This window comes from Ctenopharyngodon idella, chromosome 18 (assembly GCF_019924925.1).
Source record: "Ctenopharyngodon idella isolate HZGC_01 chromosome 18, HZGC01, whole genome shotgun sequence".
NCBI classification, from domain to species: Eukaryota; Metazoa; Chordata; class Actinopteri; order Cypriniformes; family Xenocyprididae; genus Ctenopharyngodon; species Ctenopharyngodon idella.
In genome coordinates, this window is record NC_067237.1 from 24,134,689 (window position 1) to 24,156,684 (window position 21,996).

A 21,996-nucleotide genomic window follows, 5' to 3' on the forward strand; every position below is an offset into this window, starting at 1 on the left:
ATGTATTATTATTATCTTATTCTTATTATATCTATTTATTTATATTGAGTAAAATGATTAATAATAATAATAATATAATAAAAATAACAATTCAATAAAATATGAATTTATTATAATATATTTTATAAGAACAATTCAATAATACTAGTATTAAATGTATTATAAAATATTTAATAAAAATATTATAAAATATATATGTATTATTATCTTATTATTATGTCTATTTATTTATATTATTGAGTAAAATGATTAATAATAATAATAATAATAATAATAAAATAAAATACAATTATAACAATAACAATTTATTATAACAATTTAATATTGTTAAATTAATAAATTGTAATATTTATTATAATAAATAATATCCAATTATTAATGATAATTATTATAGTAAAATATATTTTAATAAATTCATCATTATGATTATTATGAATATATATCGTTTATAGATAAAGTAATACACAATTATAATAATTACTGTCATTAAAATTAGTATAATGGTAAATAACTTTATTATATTTTGTACAGCCCCTTTAAAATTTTTCGCACACGCTCATAACTAAGAAAATCGTTTTGCATGCAAACGAGGCATACATTTCATGCCTTGCAATGATGAAAGTATGATGTTAGGATGATGGAGAGTTATTTGAGAGCGCGGGCGCAGTGAGGAGCGTGCGGCATGGCATCATACGCAAGGGGCGTGACGGAGGCGTGTCATAACATATCAGCGCCACTGTTTCATGTGTCGATCGAGCCCCGTAGAGAACTGCGCTCTCTCTGTGCTTCACCGGAGTAGACATAAACAAATCATTAAAACAGGTTTAGTTTTCTAAAGCAGCATATGCGCTGTCAGGGCTATACCGGCAGAGTTTGTTGTGGCTAACGAAGAGGATAGATCGCTAATCTGGGAAGACGTCGAAAAGTAACTAAGGCTCACTCGGCCACAGGTAGCTCTTTCGGCTCTGAATATCAAAGTACAGGTCATGCGGGTGTCTCCGGACGGGCAGAGAACTGTGATCCAGTGCTGCTGTTACTGCTAGTCACCCCGGTGGACTGATCGCTTTTGCCGCAAGCTGAGCAGGAACGACGGAATAAGCATGTCTCGAAGAAAGCAGAGCAAACCCCGGCAGATCAAACGTAAGCATTTAAAGTTTCACTAGAACCGGTGCTGTTGTTGTGAATGGTGACTCGTTGTAAGAAGTGTGTGACATTACTCATATAAGGGGATATTATTGTTTTTATCAGCGCAGCTCAACAATTTCTTGGAAACTGACAAGATATTTCTATTAACACGAGACAAATGGCACACTTTAGATGTGTGAGCGGTCTGTTCAAATAATAATTATTGTGTTTTAATGGTTTCAAGACAGTAGAAAATTAGAAATGGCTACATTTAGTTACAATTGCCATAGTAACCCCAGTAGCTTTTAGGACGCGCAGCTCGTTTTGTAAAAGCGCGCGGCACATGTGAACGACGCTGACTGAACAAACTCGCGCTTAATTTTTCAAATCCAGCGAGATAATTGTTTAAATCCGTTTTATTTTACTTTTTCATTTGTAAAAGTGCTGTCGTGTTTGCTCCAACCGAAGTGTAACCGTGGCTTCCTGTTTAATACTGTTGTGGAAACGTCACTGTTCTCTGAAAAAGACGATATGAGTTCAGATAAACAGCGATCCGATCCCAGTCGAGATAAGGATTAAAATTGGATCTTTTATTTGTTTTCTGTCTGTGGCTGCACCGAGGCTGCTGTTGCATTTTCCTCCGGCTTTTCAGTTCTCTTTCCAGAGATGAGACGTCAGATAGCGCACCCAGCTGATCTCTGCACATGATAGTGGATTACAATTGGATCTTTTTTTCCATCTATCCATTTTAACCCTATAGGATTCGTGCACCAATTAGTTGGACTTAAAATGACATCTGTATGATTGTATGCAAGATATTACATTCTGTCATTATTTGCACTCCCTCATGTTGACTTTCTTTCTTCTGTGGAACACAAAAGAATACATTTTGAAGAATATCTTGGTTGCTCTTCTCCATACAATAACAACGAATGGTTGCTGAAGAGGTAAAGCCTCTAGAATGATGCAAAATAATCATAAAAGCGATCTATGTGACTCCAAGCCTCTAAACTCTTGTCACTTTCCTGAGAAAAGTAGCAATGTTTAATTTCGTTTGAGCATCTTTTCAATGAAATCATTGATGCATATCAGAAATGTTGATGAATCAAACTTGATTCGGTTCTTGAGATATTGATCCGGTTTCAGCCATTTAACAGCTCACTGGAGGGGAATATTAATAGTGAATAACTACTCTGTTTCTCACACAAAGCAATAATAGGGCTTCAGACTTAAGACTTGGAATATAGTGTGTTAGTCTTTTATTATACGTTTATAAAACCTTTTTTGAGGCTTGACATCTTCGGTCACCATTCATTGTGATTGGAAAAGAGCAACCTTTTTTTTTTTTTTTTTTTTTAAATATCCACTGGTGAATACAGGTTTGGAACAACATGAGGGTGACAGAAGTTTTTGGTCGAAGTTAACATTATGTGGCCAATAAAATCGTAAAGTAAAAATCAAATTCGTTGACCCTTGCCTCTCCCTCTCTTTCTCTGAAAAGAACCAGCAGTGCTGAAAAGTCGTTTTGCTCTGGTGCCAGGCGCTGTTTCAGTTCTTCATCCAGAAGAGATGCTTCCAGGCGATAAGCACAGTAGCAATATCTTGGAGGTTGAGTTTGAAAGGGCTGCTCAAAAAAATAAATATTAATGCGATTCAAAGGCAGAAAGCGACTCTTGAATAGGAAAGAAAAATGGGCTGATAAGGCAGCATTAGCATATACCACTGAGTGTAAACGGGCGGTATCAAGGTTTGTTTAAGTGACTGGAGAGTTATACGAGCACGTTGGCCAGTGACGATTCCAGTGACCTGCTGACCCATGAAGTCGTTCTCTTAATTGAGATGTCTTATCTGATATAAAGCTATCTCTGCTTGCTTTCTGGAGAACTCATATTCTTACCTAGAGGCAGTTGTGAATGGTGGAACCAGTGTTACTACTTCAGTTGTAGCTGACGATTTGAACAATACAAAATAAACATTCCTTATCTAGATTTCATATCTGATGGCTTACCCATCGCCAACTCCATTGACATCTCAAGATGGTGCAAAAGTGTCTCAGATTTGGTGCTAGATTTCCCCAAAGGTGAGCTCCCCCACCACAAAACTCTGGAACGCACGTGAACGTCACATCGCCCCTGTTATCTTACCTTTGTGCATATGTAAACGTCAAAAAGACTGCGTATAATAAATGCACGATTGCATTGTTTTGTTACACTCTTACTGGAAGGATTACAATCCCGGCCCTCTAAAAGAGGTATCCGGTATCATGGAAGTCTATGTTGAGAGGAAATATTTTTGTGTGTCTTTTGTGCGTCACTCTCCCAATGGTGAAGATCGTGCTGATAGATTATCCATCCCTCCCTGATGGCGAGATTAGCTAGCGGGGCCACATCCCAGGGCTTATATTTTGGCAGTTGAGATGGGAGACAAGATAGGTGAGACGGCGATCTCTGTGGAGATAGAGCCAACGTCGAGGGGGGTTGGGGGAAATTGGGATTATAATTACATTTGGCTGAAGCATTCTCATCTTTGTCATGTTTGTGTTGTTGTTTGGGACTGGCTGGGTGTATCTCTAGATAAAGAGTTAAAAAAAGAGAGAGGAGAAAAGCAGATAAGGGGAGAGTAGGATGGCAGGACTGATAAGGGCTGGGGGAGAGAGGCAGGAATACAGAAATGGTAGATGGATGTACGCTGCGTTTTAAAAGCAGCTGCCTCAGTGAGATGAAGGGGGCCGATAAGAGAGCCGTTGAGATGATTGGGAGATAACAGAGAGGAGATTCTCGAAGATAACAGCCGAGTGACATCATTCAAATGGCTGAGGTCGGCATGGATTATTCATGAGCTCCCAGAATTTGGCGTCAGCGGCTGGAGGATGTTTGAGAAGCTGGGGCCAGACAATGCACTTGTTTGAGTAACCACCTCCTGTACCTTGGGCTTGCACTTTTCAAAGTGTGGACAACTGATGGGATCTCTTCCTGTTTTTGTTGAAACCATTCTTAGAGCTTTCGCTGCTGTCAGGTTCAGCGTCTCAGGGTCATTTGACCCGAGGGCTAGTTTAATACTTGGCCAAAAATATTGAAAAGAATGAGAGATCACAGGCTTTCGCACACATATTATCACACATACTCAAACACGCCTATGCGTCGCGGTGGTTTTGCTTGTGTGTTTTCCTTCTTTGTTCTGCTTTTAGCTCGATGTGAACTTTTGATAAAGCCTGGGGCCTGATCTCCGGTACAGATAGAGATCGCCAAGTGCGATAAGAGTTGTTATCAGCACAGAGCAGGCAGGAGCTGAGGCTTTGCTGCAATAACAAAGCTACACGTAAGAACAGCAGGGCCCCGGACCCTGGCAATCAGTTCCAGCCTTAATGTGATTAATGTTGTTGTATAATTAGATGATAGGTGTGAATGCATTCCCCCCCCCCCCTTAGTTACTCCCCACCCTCTCTTGGTTCCCACCCTTGTGTTTTCTCCTAACAACCATTGTAGTTGATTAATTTAATTAAAACTAATTCCACATATTACTCACTGTAGATCTGGTGTTAGATAGCATTGAGATGCAGGGTTTTTTTTTTGTTCATCGATGTTAATCTGTGGGGTGCGTTTTGGTGAAAAACAGTGAAAAAAAAGTATTCAGCTCTACGCCTTGCGAAAGGAAACAAGAATGTGGCGTCAGCAGTATGGCTGAAATGTTGATTTGTACTGAGATATTAGATGCTGAGTGATAGTGGGTGCAATGAACACTGTGAGAAAGTCATAAAGTTTTTATAATGTGTTGCAAAGCCAAGGACGACTTTAGTGAATTTAATAAAATATGCTGTTTCTAGTATCTGATGATCTTTAAAGCAAGGTTGTTAAGGTCTTCAAAGTCCTGCTTTTAATGATTATTATTTAATAATAATAATGCATTATTGTTTCTAACTGTGCTTATATATATTAATGTTATGGTGGAATAAAAGCCAATTATTTATATTTATAATTATAATATTATACACACGGACACAATTTTTTTTATATAGTTCAAAAAATGTATTCCTTTGATGTAAAGCTGAATTTTTTTAATTTAGCATCATTACTCCAGTCTTAAAGGGTTAATTCACCCAAAAATGAAAATTCTGTCATTTATTACTCACCCTCATGTCGTTCTACACCCGTAAAACCTTCGCTCATCTTCGGAACACAAAGTAAGATATTTTTTGATGAAATCCGATGGCTCAGTGAGGCCTCTATTGAGAGCAAAGCCACTGAACCTCTCAAGGTACATAAAGGTACTAAAGATATATTTAAAACAGTTCATGTGAGTACAGTGGTTCTATCTTAATATTATAAAGCGACGAGAATACTTTTTGTGCGCCAAAAAAAACAAAATGACGACTTTTCAACAATATCTAGTGATGGCCGATTTCAAAACTCTGCTTCGGAGCTTTACGAATCGAATCAGTGGTTCGGAGCACCAAAGTCACGTGATTTCAGCAGTTTAGCTGTTTGATAGGAGATCCGAATCACTAATTCGAAACAAAAGATTTGTAAAGCTCAGAAGCAGTGTTTTGAAATCGGCCATCACAAGATATTGTTGAAAAGTCGTTATTTTGTTTTTTTTGGTGCACAAACAGTATTCTCGTCGCTTTATAATATTAAGGTAGAACCACTGTATTCACATGAACTGTTTTAAATATGTTTTTAGTACCTTTATGGATCTTGAGAGGTTTGGTGGCTTTGCTCTCAATGCAGGCCTCACTGAGTCATCGGATTTTATCAGAAATATCGTAATTTGTGTTCCGAAAATGAACGTAGGTCTTACGAGTGTGTAACGACGTGAGGGTGAGTAATTAATGACATTATTTTTATTTTTGGGTGAACTAACCCTTTAAGTGTCACATGATTCTTCAGAAATGATTCTAATATGCTGATTTGGTGATCAAGAAACATTTCTTATTATCAATTTTGAAAACCGTTGTGCTGCTTAATTTATATATATTTTTTTACAGATTACTCTAATGACTGTGAAATATTTTGTTTTATGTTAGTATATGATGTTGTGTATCTATTATAGGCTGACCACACTCTAGTAAGCTGACAGACATCTCATAATCTGTTGATGTAAGGATTTTTATGTATTTCTTTGTTGCTTTCTGCAGACGCAGATCTCTCAGTCATCAACTTGCTGAAACCTCAAGTTTTTATCTAAAACCCAAGTCCTTAAATGTAGCCTTTTTTTTTTTAATGGCCTATTTATTCCAAATAACATGTATAGCTACTTTGTCCTGTTATCTTTTTCACTACTTATTTATTAGAGTTTTGTGTAGTGTGTTGATTTTATCAATACATATGGGTGATGTTCTGATTGGTTTAGCCCATGAGCACTACTGATTGGATGAGAGAACTTGCAATATGTGGACTGAAAATGATGTCAAAAAGCTGTAAGTGTAGATTAGAATTTACTGTTTAGGAAGTGTCTGTTGGTTGCCACAGTGAAAGGAAAAGCTTTTAGGTGTTTTGATGAATTATTGCTCTTTCCTAATGTTTACACCAGGGGAAGTTGAGTGAGTTATGATAGCTGGTCCTTCATTGACCCTTTAGCACTCCTAAATCCTCACTTCTTCCTTTGTTATGTAGGCTTGTAAAAAGCTTGAGTTAGAAAATGGAATAGTAAAGTTTCATCTAAGATGATTGTGTTAAGCAGAAACTTATCATCCCAGCGAGTCATATTTCGTCTTAGTCATCCTATTTTGTCTTTTATACAATCTAATATTTGTCAGGTCAACCACATTTTTTATTTTATTTATTTAGTTTATATTATGTAAATATATGTAAATGACACTTGATACAGTGCTGTCAGAGTTCCAGCACTCTTTCATTCCTGCCGTCTTTCTCAGCAGCACAACTCAGACCGGTACTATAAAAGTTGTGAGACACCCCCTCAACCCCACCAACCACAGCCCTGCCAAACGGCAAGCATAAAGTCTTAAACACAGCTGCAGTTGCATGTGATTGTGGAGCAGTGGATGAGAATAAAATATTAATGTGTTATTAAGGATCCCGTAGCCTCTGGCCCCAATGCAATTAAAAACAAGATGGGAACAGGGCAGTAATCTTTTAATGCACTGTTATCACATAGCATCTTATGAAGAGGACTTATTTTTATGTTCCGTTTTGATAGGAACGGCGGAGGTGAGATTTGCCATCGCAGGAGGGATTTTTTTTTTTCTCCAGAAGGCTGGTGTAATAGAGTTTTCTGTGCTTTTTGGTTGGAGTTAATGAGTTACGTCGTAAGGAGAATGGAGATATGATAATTTGTCCGATGTGGAGGAGCCATATTTGATGTGGATCACGGCTAACAGGGTTGATTAGATTGGCTGATTTCCACGCAGAGGTTTGATGTCATGTTCTTTATTTGATGTGCTTAATTGGCATGGTAGGGGGTGTGGGCCATCAATTTGATGTAGTGCTAAGGACATGAAGTTCAAGAGTGACACTATATACTGTTCCCTCCTTTAAAAGGATCTATGCAGATATCTCAAGGGCTTTATGCAAACAGTTCAGATGGGTGTGTTTGTCTGAACCATAAGGCTGTAGATTAAATCTATTGGTCACATCCCAGTGGCATTCAGGTGAGTTTCTGTCTCAGGGTGTAAAATATACACTCTGGGACAGAAACGGCCCACACTGGCTTGCTTGTTATGACTGCCAAGAGCCGAAGTGTAATCAAATGCACAAGGCCAGGTTTTTACTATTTATATAATGTTTGTGCATTGTGCGTCATTTTACACTTATAAATGTAGCACCACAGACTTCAAAATAAGGCAGGCTAGGGGATTGGTCTGATCCAACAGACGAGCTACTGTAGCTCAGATTACTCAAGAAGTTAATGCTGGTTCTAAAAGAAAGGTGTCAGAATACACAGTGCATCGCAGTTTGTTGCGTATGGGGCTGTATAGCCGCAGATCAGTCAGGGTGCCCATGCTGACCCCTGTCCACCGCCGAAAGCACCAACAGTGGGCATGTGAGCATCAGAACTGGACCACGGAGCAATGGAAGAAGGTGGGCTGGTCTGATGAATCATGTTTTCTTTTACATCACGTGGATGGCCGGGTGCGTCTATTACCTGAGGAGCACATGGCACCAGGATGCACTATGGGAAGAAGGCAAGCTGGTGGAGGCAGTGTCATAATTTGGGCAATGTTCTGCTGGGAAACCTTGGGTCCTGCCATCCATGTGGATGTTACTTTGACTTGTACCATCTACCTAAGCATTGTTGCAGACCATGTACACACTTTCATGGAAACGGTATTCCCTGGTTGCTGTGGCCTCTTCCAGTAGGATAATGCGCCCTGCCACAAAGCAAAAATGGTTCAGGAATGGTTTGAGGAGCACAAAAATGAGTTTGAGGTGTTGTCTTGGCCTCCAAATTCCCCAGATCTCAATCCATTCGAGCATGTGGGATGTGCTGAACAAACAAGTCCGATCCATGGAGGCCCCACCAATAGTCCAATGTCTCGGGGCTATTGTGTCTTCTTCCAGTCGGGCTACCAAAATGTATCACCGTTGTATTAAATAGTGAAATAAAATTCCTTTGTTGATTCGCGTTGTTCACTCTCTTGAGTTTTTGAAGGAAAAATATGATCACATGCGATCAGTTTTTAAAGTTTACAGCCAAAGAAAGCAGCCACAAAGCAGAAGAGAAAAATCAGATTATGAGGCGAAAAGAAAGCGCAGCTTTTTTTCTATCAGGTGTGTCGTCAATTCAGAACAATTTCTGACTTGACGAGTGCTTATGTCACTGGAACCAGTAATTTTATTTATATGGGCTAGTTAAATTCATTTCAGGCTACCAAAATCTGAAGAGTGCCTGGGATTTTGAAATTTTGCAAGCCCTGCACTGACTTGTTGTACAATGTGAAAAATAATGTCCTGAGTATCCCTATTGCTCACGGTGCATAGGGCTCAGGCTTGGGTGTTATATGCCAGGCAGGAGGCTCTTGTGGGAAGGGAACACCGGGCATGTTTCATAAGGAGAGGTGGAAAGAGAAGAGATAAGCACAGAAGGGCAGCTGGGACAAAGGCCCTAGAAAGAGGAGAGGTTAGACCGCCTCCAGGGAGCCACCCCTGAACAGAGGTGGTCTAGACCAGAGTGGCTCCTCTTTCTGCTCTCACACACTCCACTTGGCCTGCTCTAGAAAGAGAAGGGAGACCGCCAGAGATCAGCCTCCAACCTCTTTCAGCTTCTGTATGAGAGGGGGTATGTGTGTGAAGTGTGAATCACGTCGTGTTAGCCACAGGAAATGTTTCAGTTGCTCAGACATGTTGCAAATGTAGCTAATGGTCATATGTGATCTCATTGCTATGTATTCGTAAATTTCAGACACATAGCCGAACTTCCGTTTAACAGTAAACAGCTCTTGTTTAACAGTGTACAATGTGTTTTTGCCTTTTGTATCCTTTTTATTGGTAAATCTCATGGAAGACTACTTTGAGGTTGTCTTGAGGCGATAGATGGCTTGCCTTTGCCACCTAAGTTGTTTCTTCTGTGCTATTTCTGGTCATGGCTTTCTCACTTCCTCTTATTTTAATTTTGCCCCTTCGTTGACTCTTATTGTGACCCCTTTAGCAAGTTGCAAACACTTATCTCATTAGATTATTTGTTTCACACCCTTTCTGCAAGGCCAAATGAATATCTCTGTAGCAACAGGTGGTAGCATGTTCTTTATAAGGCGTTTCCCACGTTAGGTACTCAGCATTTCTTACAACATAACCAGGCAAATAGCCAGGGTTGCATGATATAGTTGTACCGTATTAGTTATTTGCTGATATTAGAGATTTTTTTTAATTAATGGCAGAGCTGCATGATTAATTGTTAAAAGATCTTGATTCAAACACTACGCAATCTTTTTCCTCAATGACAACGATTTGCCTGTCTATTAAACCTTTGACGAAGTCAAATCTGTGTTCACACTGCCGATGACACAAGGAGAGGAGTTATCATGTTTAGGTATGAAGCAGCTTCATAAACAGTCTTTTCAACCACACAGTATTGTTATTTCTGTCTTACAATAATTCAGATTATCACAGAAGTACTGGGATAAAAGTTTATAGTTCAGATATGAACACTGATGTCTATGGTAGTGATCTAAATAGAGCAAATCACCTTTTGAATGTAAAATGGTGCTTCAAATAACAAGTCATGCGGTCAATATCATTTGACAGGATGTGACATCATTCAGACACCGGCAATGGACCACATGTCATGAAGCAAAGTAACTAACTCTTTCTTAACTATTTGAAAAATTCATGTTTTCTCTTGCTCATACACATGTCCCGAAATATCAGGTCATTCGGTACAACCGCTATAAAACATGGAAAATGTTGTAATATTTTAAAAACTTGTACGAAATATAAAATGTTTGATTGTCCTTTTGCTAGCTAGCAAGCTAACTAGATATCAGCCTGTTAGCATTGTTTGAAAATATCGTCATTCGGTATAACCAAAAGTGTAATTTGGTAAAACCAAAATTTTGGTTAAACCGAATGACTTTTTTGAGGATGGATTTTGTCCATCTTGTAATAAATGACAAAAGCAGTGTTACTTGATTATAAAAACCACATAATCTCATTGTTAACACTTAAATCTCCATTATATTTTTTGACACTTAAAAGCCTTATTCATCAATGACCCCTCTACCGTTTTATTTTTTATTTAAATATACAAAGCAGTATAGAATTTTAATATTGGCCTTTTATTTTAATATAATCTTCTGCATCCCTAAAAATAGCATTGCTTACAATAAGTAGATGAGCACTGGCATAATAACTTGAAGATCAGGAAGATTGTGTTTTATAAACCTGCAGAGTTGAAATGGGTCATTTAGTAGTTTAGGTATTTATTGTTTGGTCTATGACTTTATTTGAATCCATTTGTTGTGTAATCTTGCTCCAATTCCAATGAACAGTATCTTAACAGTATCTAAAATGAAATCTTGCCTATCAAAGGTCATCATCCACAGGGGCTTATCTTTTTAAATAATCATAGTGAAAATATTATCATTATCGTGATGATGATAGGATAAGACTTGGTAGTACATTATAGGCAGTAATCATTGCGATTTCATGGACTTTTGGACGTCACCCGTTCTCTTGTTTACCCAGAATGCAGTCTGAAAGTCAAGAGTACTTCACAACCTGTCAATCAAAGTCCTGCCCAGTACGTACACCCTTCCACCTCTGTGCGTTATCGCTGCAGACAATCACAATGCAAATATTATCATAACAGAGTTGATTATATGATAAGACGGGTGGTATAAAATCATCAATCAGCATAGACTTTACTCCTCGAGGCCTTCCTGACCAGAGTTTCATTCTGTCAATCAAAGTCCTGACTTCCCAACCCTTTCAAGTAAGCCCCTCCTCCATCTCTCCCCCTTCATTTCTGGGCCGTTTTCCATTACTCGTCTCTCTCTCGTCTTCGATATCTACCGCTATCTCACTCTTTCTCCCCCGACCCGCTTCCCCCCCCCCCAACAACTGTCTCTCTGTAACCCCCCTCCCTCCCCTTCTCCCCCTGTCTCCAGTCAGACCTCTAGCCTCACTGAACCAGGTCTTAGCGGTATGATAATGTGGAAAGTTGAACTGGCCCCATTACAGCTTGGCTGATGGCAGCGCCGATAAGGCCCTTGATAATGGGTGCAGATAGAGCTGACACAGCGGTCCAATAGCCAGCCCTCTCTCTCCCATTATCATTCCTGCCCACCGATGGGCTCCCAGCACACTATCTGCTCTCCATTTCCACTCCTGCAACAGATAAGAATGGAAATACTGACTTCATAGCTGACTGATTAAAGTGTCTGCCTTTCTTGATAATACACAGATAAATTATGTTTTTTTTCTCTCCCTCTTTCTCTTTTGCTCCTTTCCTCTGTCTCTATCGCTTTCTCTCTCCTTCTGTTTCTCTCACTCTCTAGAAAGGAGAGAGGCGGCAGGGAGAAAAACGTCTCCTCTGTTAATTTCTCTTTCTTTGTAGGTTTATTTGAGAAGGAGAGAGGAGGAATGGGGAAGGAGGGGTATGTGGGAGAGATGGCGAGATGGTGCGGTTAATAAGAAAGTTTTGGAGGGCGGGGGAGCACTCGGGGTGTGATGGGGGAATGACTCCATTCAAGTGCCTCTCAGGGACTATTACATTTGGAATCTTGTCGACTGACACTCTACGACGCGCAATCACATCGCCATCTGCATAAACATGCACTGCCTAAACGCTCCTCTCTCTCGCTCGGAAACACTGGGTCACCCAACCGCTGTGAATATTCATGGAAACAGGCTAGTGGCCGGCCAACCACTGATTTCCCACGGCGACCGGAGGAAGTAGCCAGGTAGTGCGTGGGCAGCCCTATCGCTTCTGATGACCTCCCATCTCCAATAACACGCTCTTCCAGAGTGCGTTTTATCAGTGATTGCTCCACAGAGATACCGTGCTGATCAAACCGATTACATCCTTTTGTGTACAGTAAACCATGTCCGCTCTGTCTTTTCCTCCTTGTTTCTTAGCTGTTTTCCACCCATCCAGTTGTAAATTGTGGATTTTCCTCTCACACTTCCTGGATCACATTGCTGATGTCATAGGGACTCGTGTACAATTAATGATGCAATCTAGTGGCACACCTCAAATCTAGGTGTTCCTCCTGCCCTGCCCACAAGTGATGTCATGCACATGTGTTTTTATATGGATGCAATAAAGGATGTCTAAGAGACGTAATTTTTTCGCTGATGGAGATGAGGGATGTTGATTTAGGCCTTTTTTTAGTAACTTTATCTTTATTATGCATTTTCTGTACACCGCCTGGTTATCTTTAGTTAGTCTTTCTAGATAAACGTAATTATACAGTAGATTTTCAAACGGGTGTGTGCAGAAAAATTAATTGTTTTTGTTAAAAGTATAATGAAACTGTAATTTTTAGTTAATCTCTTATGCTTACCAAGGCTGCATTTATTTGATCAAAAAAACAATAATAAACAGTAATATTTTTAAATACTATTGCAATTAAAAAAAACAGTTTTCTGTTTTAATATATTTTGATATAAATTATTCCTGTGATGGCAAAGTTGAATTTTCAGCATCATTACTCCAGTCTTCAGAGTCACATGATCCTTCAGAAATCATTCTGATATGCTGATTTGCTGCTCAAGAAACATTTGTTTTTATTATCAATGTTGAAAACAGTTGTACTGCTTAATATGTTTGTGGAAACTGTCTTTTTATTCTGTTCTTGGATAAATAAGTAAAAAATTATAAAGTGAAAAAGCAATTATTTGAAATGGAAATGTTTTGTTACAATGTAGAAATTAGCTTTTGATGAATTTAATGCATCCTTGCTGAATAAAAGTATTAATTTCTTTCAAAAAACTCCAAACCATTGAACAGTAGTGTAAAGGGTAGGTGATATACCGGTAGACACGATAAACCTGTAGAAGTTTGTCAACTGGTGAAGGTTTTGGAGTATCGTCTCTATCGCCGTTACTCTCTCATGACGTTGCTGTGCTGTCACCAAAGCTTATCATTTGAATGGTTTAAAATGATTGTATTCTCTTTACATTCACTTAAGTCATAATTGACTGCGTTAACAGTTGAGAAAGAAAACGCATGTGAATCAGTATATTGGATCCGTGCATTCAGTCTTAAAGTGACAGCAGCCTAATAAACCTGCTGCTGTCTGTGTCATTAATGTTAATCAATCAACAAATGACAAATAATCTCTCACTGCTCTTGACTGAATCACTTTTGTAACTTTAATAAAAATAAATGTGTATTTAATTGACACAGTGAAGACTCTGCAGTGTTTGTTTTTTTTTAATTCATTTTTATACATGCAGTTTATGTACTAGTATATCTTATGCTTGAAGTGCTTGAAGTTTAGGTGTATTTGTTCTTTTGTAGTTTGTGACCCATTGCTTGTAATTTGTTTTTTTTCTTATTTTATTACTGACTGTTTTCTGTAAGCTTTCGTTTTTTTTTTCTTAGTTTGGCTAGTATAATTTTTTTATGATATTGAAATTGGTGATGAGAATTATACACTTTCAATGCTATCAAAAATTTTGATATCGTAAAACCTTTTTTTTTTTTTTTTAAAGCAAAAATAACTATATTGTAATATATATTTCGTTAACGTGAAATAAAGTTTGTGATATCATATCATGATGTAAGATTGCGGTCATATCGCCCACTTCTAGTAGAGCACATCTGATGTCAATGACTCAGTGAACATTATTATCTTCTTCACTGAAGTTCACCTATTGAAACCTCACTGAAAATCTTTATTAACCTCTAAATAAAACATATTTAGCAAAGCATTACTCCAACAGAATGTTTCTAGGGTCGTTATCTGCATTTACTGTAGCTTTTCAATCACTTAATACCGGAAGTTTGGGGTGAATTCTGTCTGTTGTACTGTCTAACTGGCTATCTGTCCTTCTATCTTCCTGTCTTTCTGTCCAAGCGTCCGTTCTCTGCTTACATAGAGAGCTCACTTAAACTGCTCTTTTAAACAATGCGTTGTTTGTTCAGGGCACTGTAACTGACCTTGATAGATTAGAGAGACCTTTTTACTTTCTGTGGGAGTTTGATCACATTAGACAGAAATTATTAGTTTGCGTCTGAAAATGTCAGGTTTTTTTCCCCAAATCGTTTGGTCTAGGAAGCAATATTTTAGATAAATGGGAAATTAAAAAAAAAAAAAAAATGTTGGCTTTTGCTCCAAAAATCTTGAAGTTCCCTCTGACATAGCTGCACTTGCACAATCTCTTCAACCGTGTGTCCCTGCGTGCTGAATTATTCACATTAGCGAGCCTGTAAAAAGCCTGCATAAGGTTAATTTGATACCAAAACCTTGCCGAGATTTTTAAGGGCAGTAGACCTTTTTCAGTTGGGCTACAAAGAACAGGGAGTGGAGGCGAAGAAGAAGAAAAAATAACGAAAGCATGATAAAAAGCTCTGATAACGGAATGACTGTGTTGTGTAGGAGTTGATATCAATGTTATCTATCTGTCTTTTTCACTCTCTTAGCCCTTCTGTTGTTTTTTATGCCTTATCTCTCTCTACCAAAATGCCAGGAACAAAAAGGGAAAAAGAAAAGAAATTACCGTACGGATTATTCATGGGGCCTGCTGATAAACGGGTGATGCAGAAATTAAGAATATACGGGGCTATTAGGTTTTTTCCGATGGCAGTTGTTTTGTAGGATTAACATTATTATATTTATTTTTTTATGAGGGAAGAGTGAAAAGATCGTTTTTGTGTCTTTCTCTCTATCTGTCAAAGAGTTAGTGATTGGGCCTGTGTTAACCCTTTCTGGTCTGTTTCTAGACTGACACACATACCTTCATAACACACACACCTCAGCATTTTTAGAGCTGCTGGCCTCTGATAAGGCTAACCTCAGTCTGACCCAAATAAAGAGACTGGACACAGCGGACAGGCATGTTGCAGTGGGCGACAGGCGTCTGCTGTTGTTGAGGAGAGCTGATTGGATGATCGTTAGGGTGCAGCGCAGCTCAATTCCAGCAAAAGGAGAAGGAATGGGAAGTTACATGTATTTGACTTTGCTTTACATTTATAAACCCGTTTTTACGGGCTCAGTTCAATGGCTTAGTAATTTATTACTCGGCCAATAATTTTTCCCTTTGACAGTTGTATTATGACTCAGAGTTTCTAAACTTGTGAATGTCTTAAAGAGACAGTTCATCAAAAAATGAAACTGTTGTTTCATTGTTAGAGCTGAAATTTTAAAAATGTGATGTTTTGAGCGCTGTTGAGCGGATCCGTAAAGACCTCTGATTGGCCATTATGTTGATGCGCTCATCAGATATATCTGTGATTGGATACAATGATCAACGCTTCAAAATGTTGTAAATAGTCTAGGGCTGCACGATATTGGAAAAACTGACTTTGCGATATTTTGTTTTTCTGCGATATATATTGTGATATGAAAAAAAAAAAAAAATCACCAGATGACTTGAATAGCTTTATTTGGAAATAATGAATCATTCTAGGATGATTGGGGTGATTTTGTAGATGAGTGAATATGCATAGAAAATAATGAACAAATTACAAGCATAGATAGATATAATAGAACAAAGATACAAACAGTGCTTTATATTTTCCAGGTAAGTCTAACAGTATTCAGGTACAGAAATTGAATAATCAAATGTAAAATGACACTGCATAGTCTTACTGTATAAATTAAACTTAATTATTCTGTGTTAAAACTACAAAAGTGATTTTTCTCTTTGTCTTTTGCTGTTTGATTAACATTCACGACACAGAAAGCAGCAGGGGCTTCTGTCAGTTTAAGACAGAATGCGCGGCACGGATCCAAAATACTGTTACACATCCGATTTTCTTTCTCAGTTGTTTCGTTCACCTGAGCCATAATCAATTGTGCTTACGAGGATAGTCGATTTTGTTATGTACGTTTTGACATTTTATTTTTTATTTTTTGCATGTGTGTGTCCGTTCAAGCATAAATAGACGCGGAAGAGAACGCATTCGGTGTTCACGTGAATCTGCGCGGGTGTGTGTGTGTGTGCACACATAAAACAGCCGTACGTTCAGAAGAGTTCTTTCGTGCCATCTTGCGCTCAAATGGTTTAAAATCTCTTAAATGTTTAAACTGACAGGACCTAAAACGCGTTCAAATGATAAACTTTTATTGTATGATGGTCAAACTTTGCAATTAAACAGAGAATCACCTGCATTTTGAACCGTGTTGTCTGGTCTGTACGGAATAACGATCCCTATACTAGACATCGCACATCCTGCGATGGGACTATCGCGGATGTGCACAGCGCAATTTCGATGCTAATACGATATATCGTGCAGCCCTACTAGTCCGCTGATAGACTCCTGCTTTCAAATGCTCCTGCTTTCAAAACGTTTTCAAATTCAAACACTTCCATGTGATTTCAAATGCTCCCGTGCGTTGATCCTTGTAGCCAATCACAGACATATATGTTGAGCGCGTGAACACAATGGCCAATCAGAGGTGTTTACGAATCCATTCAACGCTGCTCAAAGCATCACATTTTTAAAATTACAGTACCGACTTGGTATCGAAGTCTTTACTTTTGACAACACTACAATGTAGTATTCAAGCACTGTTATCTGTGTGCACAGCCACACACACATGAAGCGCGCACGCATTGACGGGCTCGTTTCAGAGAACGCAAAGACTGAATTGATTTCTCTTTTACATCTCCTTGCGCTTGAATGGAGACATACACACAAAATTATGTAAAAATACTTGTCTCGGCAAGTATTCTCGAAAACACGGTCGGTTGTGTCTTGAGTGAACGTAAACAGTTGAGAAAGAAACCTGACGTTTATCATTATATTGGATCTGTGCACTTGCTCTTAAAGTGACAGCAGCCTATAAATACCTGCTGCTGTCTATGTCATTAAAGGGTTAGTTCACCCAAAAATGAAAATAATGTATTACTCACCTTCATGTCGTTCCACACCCGTAAGATCTTCGTTTATCTTCGGAACACAAATTAAGATATTTTTGTTGAAATCCGATGGCTCCGTGAGGCCTTCATAGCCAGCAATGACATTTCCTCTCTCAAGATCCATTAATGTACTAAAAACATATTTAAATCAGTTCATGTGAGTACAGTGTTTCAATATTAATATTATAAAGCGACGAGAATATTTTTGGTGCGCCAAAAAAACAAAATAACGACTTATATAGTGATGGCCGATTTCAAAACACTGCTTCCTGAAGCTTCGGAGCGTTATGAATCAGCGTTATGAATCAGCGGTTTGGAGCGCCAAAGTCATGTGATTTCAGCAGTTTGGCGGTTTGACATGCGATCCGAATCATGATTCGACAAGGTGATTCATAACGCTCCGAAGCTTCCTGAAGCAGTGTTTTGAAATCGGCCATCACTATATAAGTTGTTATTTTGTTTTTTTGCCGCACCAAAAATTTTCTCGTCGCTTTGTAATATTAATATTGAACCACTGTACTCACATGAACTGATTTAAATATGTTTTTAGTACATTAATGGATCTTGAGAGAGGAAATGTCATTGCTGGCTATGCAGGCCTCACTAAGCCATCGGATTTCAACAAAAATATCTTAATTTGCGTTCCGAAGATTAACGAATGTCTTACAGGTGTGGAACGGCATGAGGGTGAGTAATTAATGACAGAACTCGACAAAACTACTGTTGCAAATCCATTTGTTCTTCCTATGAGAAGTATCGCGAGTGCTTGGAGTATGTAATAAGTAGAATGAGGCATCAGTTTACATTCTGGGATTTGTCGCGTCACCACTCGCATCCGGTGTGAACACTGTGTTAGACCTTACTTTATTTGTAATTTTGTTATATTGTATTATTATTTATGCTTGTAATAGTGTATTAGTTCTTTTTTTTTTTTTTTTTTACTGACTCCTCCCTCCCCCATTATTTTTTTTTCTTGGTGATCCAAAAATTATCCGGTCCGTGAATTTAAAAACCGTAATATGATCCGAACTGTGAGTTTTGTGATCCGTTAAACCACTAATGACAAGAGTTGCTTAACGAAATATTTCTACCAATAACTGTTCTCTATCTATAACTGTTTGTATTATTTTAAATATTATATTATATTATATAATGTTTTAAATATATTTTAAAATGTAATTTATTCCTGTGATGGCGAAGCTGAATTTTCAGCATCATTACTCCAGTCTTCAGTGTCACATGATCCTTCAGAAATCATTCTAATATGCTGATATTCTTTCAATATATGACAATATATCTTCTGCCTTTATGCCTTGGGTACAATAATGTTCTCTCACATCTGAGTATGGTCCAGTCAGGAGTCTTTCCGTGGAGTCCTTGTGATTTACACTTGACCCTGTTTTTTTAGCGGAAGGTCAGGTGGTACTCCAGTCCTGAGCTCGCCCGGACGCTTCAGATTTCCTCTTGTCTTTGTGCCTCAGGCTGTTGTGTGTGAGAGCGGCCTCTGTGTGAGAAGATTCTCCTGTATATTTTTGTTTGCGACTGTGCACTTAATAAAATGTGCACACATTAAAAGTTTGATATGTACTTTTTTTTATGGAGGGGCATCTCCATGACAATGTCTTGTGTCTATGGCATTTTTCCTTGTTTGATTGTCATTCATTTTTATGCAACAAACGATCATGTTTTAACAAAGTAAACCATTAGCAATTAGCATGATCGGTTTTCATATTATCTTCTAGATCTTTTTGCAGTTTCTCCTGACTGCGAACCACCCACTTTAACAGTTAGAGATAATGTAAATGACATGCTCAGTGACCAAAGTTTTGTTTTTGCGGATGGGTGAAATAGCACATTATGGGGAAAAACACATTCAAATGATGGTGTTTAAGATAACGGAAAATCTAAATTTCTAAATTTCTGTCACCCAAAATCGGTTTGGAATCGATGTGTGCAATTTTTATGTGCAATGCATGCCAGATGGACTATGAGTGGCCTGTAGGCATGTCGATTAAGGCTATTTATATGTTTATTTCTCATTTTCGTTATGCTGCTTAACTGGAGATGTTTAACTGCATAATTGTTTAACTTCAGTCAATGTCTTTGCTTACTATTTTACTTATTGTCTGTACATACTAGTCTGAAACATACTTCAGCACTTTTTAATGTTGAGATTTCCAAGTCGCACACAAAGGCAATATGCAGCATTTGAGTTTCTGTGATATTGAGCATTATTAAATCAGATTGTGGAGTGAAAGGAATGTATAATCTCTACGAAAACTGTCATTTTAAACCTGTGCTACTGTTAGAGCCCATTTTGATCACAATCACCTTGTGAATATCCCTTACTCGCGCACACACACACACTTGGCTCCTTTGCCCTTTCCTCTTTGTGCTGTCTATCCCTCCCTCTTTCTGTTCTCCCTCCATAAGCGGTGAGTCTTGTCTAAGTATTAGTATTAGAGGCAGCAGTGTCCCCTGAAGTAAAACAATCTGCTGTAATCTATCAGTGTGTTATCGGCCCTATCTGAGAGCTGGAGCGAGCCGGGCCGGGGCCATGGCGCCGTGCTCCGGAGCTGATAAAGTTTCAGAGTTCAGCGATGATGAATGTTAAGAAACTACACCCTCGTTAGAGAGGATGTGGACTTGGCAGAGACCATGAAGGGGGCCGCACATGAAAGCAGAGAGAGAAAGGAAAATGTTGGCACCCCACACCAGTCGTCAGGTTAGAGGTCAAAACCCTGTTATTGCACAGACATTCTCGCTTTCGTCTTTATTTTTCCCCTTCCTTCTTTCCTAGACTGTTTCAGTTTAAACATCCTGACGTTTTAATGCACAAACGTCTATCCAGTGGTTTCAAAACGTTTTTAGGCACTTAAGCCACATTTCAAATTTATGAATGTCTTTTTGCTTTATTTTTCAATGTATCAAACCAAATTTTGTTTATTTTAAACAAAGTGGCACTAAATAGTACTTTTTAGGCCAAATGTTTTGTTATTGATTCTAATTTAAAAAAAAATATATATATATATTTTTGAGGCATTGATGTTTTGCCTTTTGGCATTTTAAAATACTTTAATAATATTAAAATATTTTAAAATAATATTTAAAAATATTTTAATAATATTTTTTAATTATTTATTGCATTTACTATCAAACTATGCATTAAACTTTCTAAATCTACTTGGCATTTCAACTTAGTTGAAATGATGGTTTAAAAAAATAAAAAGCACTTTAAATTAATTCAGAGCATATATAAATATTGAGATATACTTTTAATATCAATTGAAGGCTGCAAACATTATATAGAATTAATTGTTTTAGCTATATCACCAAGCCCTAATTTAAATTTCTCCTGTATCACTATATCTTGATGATAAAGTTGCTGTCTTAGCATTGCTGTCTTAGCTGAAGATTGAAAGTGCTTATCTCTGCCTCTAATAAACTAGTACAGTCGCTTCCCTCATGAGAAAGTTTACAGAGGACAGCTGGATGTCATCTGGAGTGACTGCTTTGTTGTCCTCTGTCATTAACTAACTAATTATTTTGAGCTTGTGAAGAACCAGCTTCTCATATCCAGACTGCAATCCTGAGAAGAACTGCAGAACTGGACCCAGACCAAACGCACAGCTTGTCCTGCCCTAGTAGTGTCCTCTGGCCCATCTTTCCAGTGACCTCTCTGCCTAAAGCCAGCACATCAACTGCTCCCATCTATCAGTTCGTGTCATGCCTCAAAGTCCCCTGATGACGATGCATTTGATAAGAGAGCAGTACTTAGAAGTGCACAGTGCAAATAGCCGATAAAGCATTATTTTCCTGACAGATATTAAGTGCTTAGAGTTCAAATTTCAGGCTAATAGCTTTTCTGAGTCTTTACTCAAGATTTGTTGTGGTGAAACAAAAATAGCTCAGCTCAGTCTTCGGAGGGATGTGTGACGTTTTGTCAACGTAAAAACCTGCATGTCTTTCACTAGTCACCTTCAATCCAGTTAACTAGGTGGTAATAGTACCATATTGATTAACAGCCTATATATGGATTTTATTTTTTAATTTATTGATATTGGAAATTAAAATGTGATGCTCATTTCCTCTATTTTTACATTTAGTTTATCTTTGTTGTCATCTAACACTCACTTACTAACACTAATAATGCATTGGTACCACAGGTTTTTGGCCTATATTGGATTTATTTTTCAAAACTGAATTCATCTATCAATATTTGATATTTGATGCATGCACATTTCCTTCGTTTTTACATTTAGATAGCCTTTGCTGTCATCTAATGTTCACATAAATTTAATCTTTAAATCTGCTAAAATTGGTTTTGGTTTTAAGTGTTTTATTTTTAATTTCATTTAGATAAAATAGTATAGAAATTTGGCCAACA

At 38.0% G+C, this 21,996-nt stretch overlaps 1 protein-coding gene across 3 annotated transcripts in view; it reads left to right on the forward strand.

Moving 5' to 3' along the window:
* Window positions 1-708: 708 nt before the first annotated feature.
* Window positions 709-21,996, forward strand: part of zfpm1 (zinc finger protein, FOG family member 1) — a 91,360-nt gene continuing 70,072 nt past the window's right edge. For all 3 annotated transcript variants that reach the window (XM_051869497.1, XM_051869498.1, XM_051869499.1), the window contains exon 1: window positions 709-1,140. In XM_051869497.1, the coding sequence (XP_051725457.1) occupies window positions 1,101-1,140 (40 nt within the window). In that variant the 5' untranslated portion in view covers window positions 709-1,100. The remainder of the gene's footprint in view (window positions 1,141-21,996) is intronic.